Raw genomic sequence first — 5,576 nt, 5'->3', positions numbered from 1 at the left:
GCACGGCCCACCTTGGATTGTGCCAAATATGCAACTTCTAATGTAGAGACTGAAATGGGGCGTACAGCACAATGTTGGAATCATAGCACCTGCGCAGTTGTTAAGGTACAAGTCTCGAGGTGTTGCGGTACTAAAATATGGTTGCAATCAAAACTCGCTGATCTAGTCTGTCAGAAATGTGCCGGCACTGAAAACGAAACGTGCGGTTGGTCTCATAGGATTACGGGTCTGATATAGTTTATGCTACAGGCAATGTATTTACACCACATGCTATAGAGGGCTGATCGCTACGTGTCACTCACGCTACTGCTATTTAGAACACCAATTAAAACCATCTATTATTTTCCACTGATGTGGACATTTTGGACATTTTGTGTTGTTGTCCACACAAACACATTGACTGGTGTGAATAGGAAACAATTTGGCGCACATCATCTTCACATGTCATACAATATATTCCACTGATATGGACATTTTGGACCTTTTATATTGCTGTCCACACAAACACATTGACTAGTACTGTGGAACGGAAACGATGGCTGTCCAACGCTCCCTTGAAGTAGTCAGTGGTTCCTGTGACGACGACGGCCATCTACTCAGAACTGGTAAATTCGAACTGATCAATCTAGTCCATTCATCTGTTCTCAACACCATCCATTTCATTTACTTATATATTTTACATGGCCAAATCACGATATGAATCCGATCAGGAACAATATGGACGTGCATCGCTCATGTAATAACTGCGATCATTGGATCTGGCGTCCTGTCGCTTGCATGGAGCACAGCCCAGTTGGGCTGGATCGCAGGTCCGGTCTCGATGCTTTGTTTTGCCATGGTCACCTATGTCTCTTCCTTCCTCCTCTCCGACTGTTACCGGTCGCCAGATCCTGTAACGGGAGCACGGAATTACACTTACATGGATGCCGTTAGAGTGAACCTTGGTATTACAACATAGACCCATGTTTTTATTTTGATCATTTAGGCTGCGTTTGGATGCACTAGTGAATTGAATTGCAATAATTACTTATATATTTCTTTCACACTCTAACTTGAAAGTAGCAATGCTGTAATTTGGAGCCTTAAAACTCATTAGGAATGAATAATTGTGTAGTTGGTTTTGGTCATTTGTGTTTAAATGAACAGATAATTGTTGTGATTCAATTTGATTGCACATCCAAACGCAGCCTTGTCTACTTGAATTTTTAGTTTTTAGGAATGGTTGATTATTTCTGTAGCTTCTGTGATTTGTTCAACGGTTGTTCAGGTAGAAAGCAGGCATGGGTTTGTGGGTTGCTACAAGTTCTGAGCTTCTATGGGACTGGTATTGCTTATACAATCACTACTTCAACTAGCATGAGGTACTTCTTAGAAGTGAAGAACACTGCTCTATCTCTACTTGAAAGAGCAGGATTTCCAATCATACTCTGGCTCATTACAGCACATGTGCACAATTCAGGCTGCTCATCAGGTGGGTACCACCACCTTAACCTGAAAAATCTAGCCAATCCATTCATCGGACGTCCCACAGTTGGATGTTGAATGTGGACTGATGGTAAATCGTCTTACCAACGGCCAAGTGATGGCCAGACTGGCATGATTCTTGGGCTACAGCACATTTGATGTGGGGCCCACATGATGAACAGCCGCAATGACGCATGTTTGAAGTTAGAAGGATTTGAGATCATGCTCAATGATTAGCAATTATTTTTAGCAAAATGAAATTCCTTAATTTTCTTAAAACAGGGCTATACGGAAATCAGATTGCTACCATGAGGAGGGGCACAATGCACCATGTTCATATGGAGATGGTTTTTATATGATGCTGTTTGGAGGAATTCAGATTGCATTTTCTCAGATTCCTGATTTTCATAACATGGCATGGTTGTCTATTATAGCAGCCATCATGTCCTTTTCCTACTCTTCCATTGGCTTTGCACTTGGGCTTACCAAAGTCATAGGCATGTTCCATTGTTTCTACTTTGGATTTGAATTGTTATGTTGTTTGTAAGTTAGTTTCAGTGATCCAGACTGTTCACTTGGTGGGCCCTGCTTGGATGAGGCTTGATGTGAAAAACAGTCAGGCAATCCAAGCTATCTGATTGTTGGGCAGCAAATGGATAGTTAGAATTAGTATAGCCAATGGTCTATTAGCATTGGGAGAAGTCCGTCGATCGGATGGCTGTGACGATCACCAGTTGAAGGATCTGTATCACTGAGAAATGGGCCGAGCTGACCCATATGAGATGCTGGCTTGAACAGAAGCAATATCGATCGACCTGAAGATATGCATGGCTTACTAGGGTTTTCACTGAAATCGGGACCAATTCCTCTGTGATCCAAGATTGCTGGTTAGGATATTCCTATTTGAGAGATTTGATGGCCATACTCCATCCATTTCGCGTCTCATTAGACCAAGGGTCTGGATCACTGAAACATGGGTCCAATACAGCTGAAAATCAACCAACCTAGTCAAAAATTCAGTGGGCTGGTCTGATCATAGTACTGGCTATTCAGCTTCCATTTCTTCATAATTGCAGGAAATGGAATGATCAAAGGGAGTCTTGTCGGAGTTCCTGAGTCTACATCAACTGAAAAATTGTGGAAAGTCTCTCAAGCACTCGGAGACATTGCATTTGCCTATCCATTCTCCATAATTCTTATTGAAATACAGGTGATGTGTTCTATGTATGATCAATCACAGATATTGAAAGACTCAAAAAAACCAATGTGGGATGTATATGTGATATACAGTTCATTCATCAGGTAGGTCCCACCTTTTATGTTGTGGCCCAAAAATCGGGCGGATTGGGTCATCTAGTAGGCCACATATGTATGTTGAATGTGGGACTTTACAATTTATTTTAGTCCATTTCTTTTGTACATGTAGCCTAATAGAAGACTCATGGACATAAAAGCGTGGCCCGGCAAATGAACAAGCCAGATCTTGCATCTCTCTTTAGTGAGTGAAGAAGCTAAAAATGAGTAACAAAACTTGTGAAATGAAGGATACTCTGAAGTCCCCGCCGCCTGAAAACAAGACCATGAAGAAGGCGTCGATGATCGCAGTTTTCATCACCACCTTCTTCTACCTATGCTGCGGATGCTTCGGATATGCAGCCTTCGGTAACAACACACCCGGGAACCTCTTGACAGGGTTTGGATTCTACGAACCATATTGGCTTGTCGACTTCGCCAATGCTTGCATTGTTCTTCATTTGGTGGGAGGATATCAGGTAATTCTTCTTTTCTTCTTAGTTTATATATAATTAGTATAACACTAATTAATGGGCTGTTTCGGTTGAGGGATTTTGTTCAGGTATTTATGAAACCCATGGATTTCAAATCTCTGCCGTTCATCTTTTGTTGGGGATTTGTCAAATACTTGGATTTCCCAAATACAGACCCCCATAAATCATGGCTTTGGGGTGAATCCACATCCCCCTGAAAATTATAGACTTTGCAAATTCACAGAATGAAAGACTTTCTTGAAACAAATAAAAGTTAATAAAGTTGCAATAAATGCCCCAACATTCCAATAAATGCTCCAAATCCATGGATATGCAGCTCATTCCCAAACAGTTAACCTGGGATTAGACAAATCCAAATCCAATGCAAATTCATGAATTTGACAAGTTCATGGGTTTACCAAATCCGTGTACTCATTTCCTTGATCTCAAACAGGACCAATGCATTTAGTTGCACAAAATATCATGATATTTCATGATTAACCAGTGTAATTTGGTGTAGAACTTGGTGATGTTTCATGAAATTTGGTGTGCAACCAAACATAGCAGTAATAAAACCATATAAATTACAGCCTCTAGTACAAGTGGGCCCATAGTTCATTGATCCTGATGGGATGATAAGCCTCACCAATGGATAGGAAACAGACTGAAAATCTCCCCTTTCTAACAACCATCAGGCTGGTGGCGCCCACTTTGGATATCCATGCACTAAAAATCTCATAGATTAGAAGATCCTTGCCATTCAACCTTTGGCCTTCCATTGCGTTGGGCGCATAAGCGGACAACGTGGTATTTATTATTATTTATTATTAATAAGGACCGAACGATATGATTACGTGACCGATATGGGGAGCCAAAACATGATACCCAATTGCCTGCTCAAATCAAACACATGCAGGAAGACAAGCCAATTCACATCTCCGATCTGATGGAAAAAGTGATATGCCAGTGACACAGTTCCATTCAACATGCGAGTGGACGGTCCCACATAACATGCATGTCTTATCTCATCCCCTTGTTCCCTCACCTTATATGCCAGTATGTCTGCACAATAACATGATGCAGTTATCCCAAAGGGTTGTCATGGCTTTCCTTAAAAACAAAATGGCGTGGCTTTTCCCGGGCTGACACGTGTGGCCACGCTACCCATCTCTCTCCTCCATTTCCAATACATTGAATATGGACCCGTCTTTTCCGGCAAGCACTGATGAAAGGCAAGGATTGTCCTATTGGAGATATTTAAAAAATGAGCCTAATGACAGTCTGATTAACAAACTGTGGACCTGACTTACGCAAACTAGAGCCCAGATTGCTACTAACTCAATGCACTATTCTCCACATTTGTTTTGCAGATGTTTAGCCAGCCAGTGTTTGCAGTTGTGGAGAAATGGATTGCACAGAAGTACCCAAACAGTGGATTTGTGAACAATCTCTACACAGTCCCAATCCCATGCCTACCACCATACCAAATCAACCTCCTTAGGATATGCTTTAGAACAGCTTATGTTGTATCAACCACAGGCATTGCAATGCTCTTCCCTTTCTTCAATCAGGTGTTGGGAGTTTTGGGGGCCATTAATTTCTGGCCAATGGCCATCTATTTCCCTGTGGAGATGTTCTTTGTGCAAAGAAAGATCGAGCCATGGACTAGGAAATGGGAGGTCCTACAGGCTTTTAGCCTTGTGTGCTTGCTTGTGAGTATGTTGGCCTTGGTGGGCTCCTTTGAAGGCCTTATTAGTGCGAAGCTAAGCTAAAGATTTAGGTAGTCTTCTTTTTTTCTTTCTTTTCTTCTTTTCTTTTGTTATCATTAGCCAATGAGATAAAATTGGGTTTTTAGTTTTTTTTTTTTAAAAAATAAAATAAAATTGGATAGAGTTTGAAAATTATGGGGTTTTAATTTGCAAATAGAATGCAATTAGTGGCTAAGTATTTTGGTTAGCGGTGGAAGTAAAGGGATTATCGCTTGGGGCCTGTTTGGGAAGGTTTGGACAGACAGGTATTGTGGTTTAATTTGTTTCTTGAAATTGGCATATTGTAAAATGGGATTCATGGTAAGATTAATTGTATTTAAATCTTTGCTTATTAGGTGGGTTTTGTCTTAATTGTAACAAAAATCATTTGTTATAAAATAGTAAAGAATGGAGTCAATCTTGTGAATGTTTTTTTTTCATCTCAAATTAACATGAAGAGATGAACTCACTTGATGTGATGATCTAAACGCTTGTGTCCTAACCGTAGTTGAATGGGCCATTGGAAATTAGAATGTGGGAACCTAGACAGCATGGACATAAAAAATGGGCCCTCCCTTTTGTTATAATAGTTAAAGAA

General features: G+C 40.7%; 1 protein-coding gene across 1 annotated transcript; it reads left to right on the top strand.

Annotated features, from left to right (window-relative positions):
- The first annotated feature begins 499 nt into the window (after window positions 1-499).
- LOC131257786 (probable amino acid permease 7) lies at window positions 500-5,356 on the top strand. Its single transcript, XM_058258679.1, has 7 exons — window positions 500-605; window positions 711-944; window positions 1,268-1,361; window positions 1,747-1,961; window positions 2,541-2,674; window positions 3,009-3,236; window positions 4,601-5,356. Exons 1-7 carry the CDS (start codon window positions 536-538, stop codon window positions 5,000-5,002), a joined length of 1,377 nt encoding a protein of 458 aa, XP_058114662.1. The 5' UTR covers window positions 500-535; the 3' UTR covers window positions 5,003-5,356.
- Window positions 5,357-5,576: the final 220 nt, after the last annotated feature.

Source organism: Magnolia sinica, chromosome 10 (assembly GCF_029962835.1).
Source record: "Magnolia sinica isolate HGM2019 chromosome 10, MsV1, whole genome shotgun sequence".
Taxonomy (NCBI): domain Eukaryota; kingdom Viridiplantae; phylum Streptophyta; class Magnoliopsida; order Magnoliales; family Magnoliaceae; genus Magnolia; species Magnolia sinica.
The sequence above is the reverse complement of the archived record's forward strand: the minus strand, read 5'-3'. Positions and strand labels throughout refer to the sequence as shown.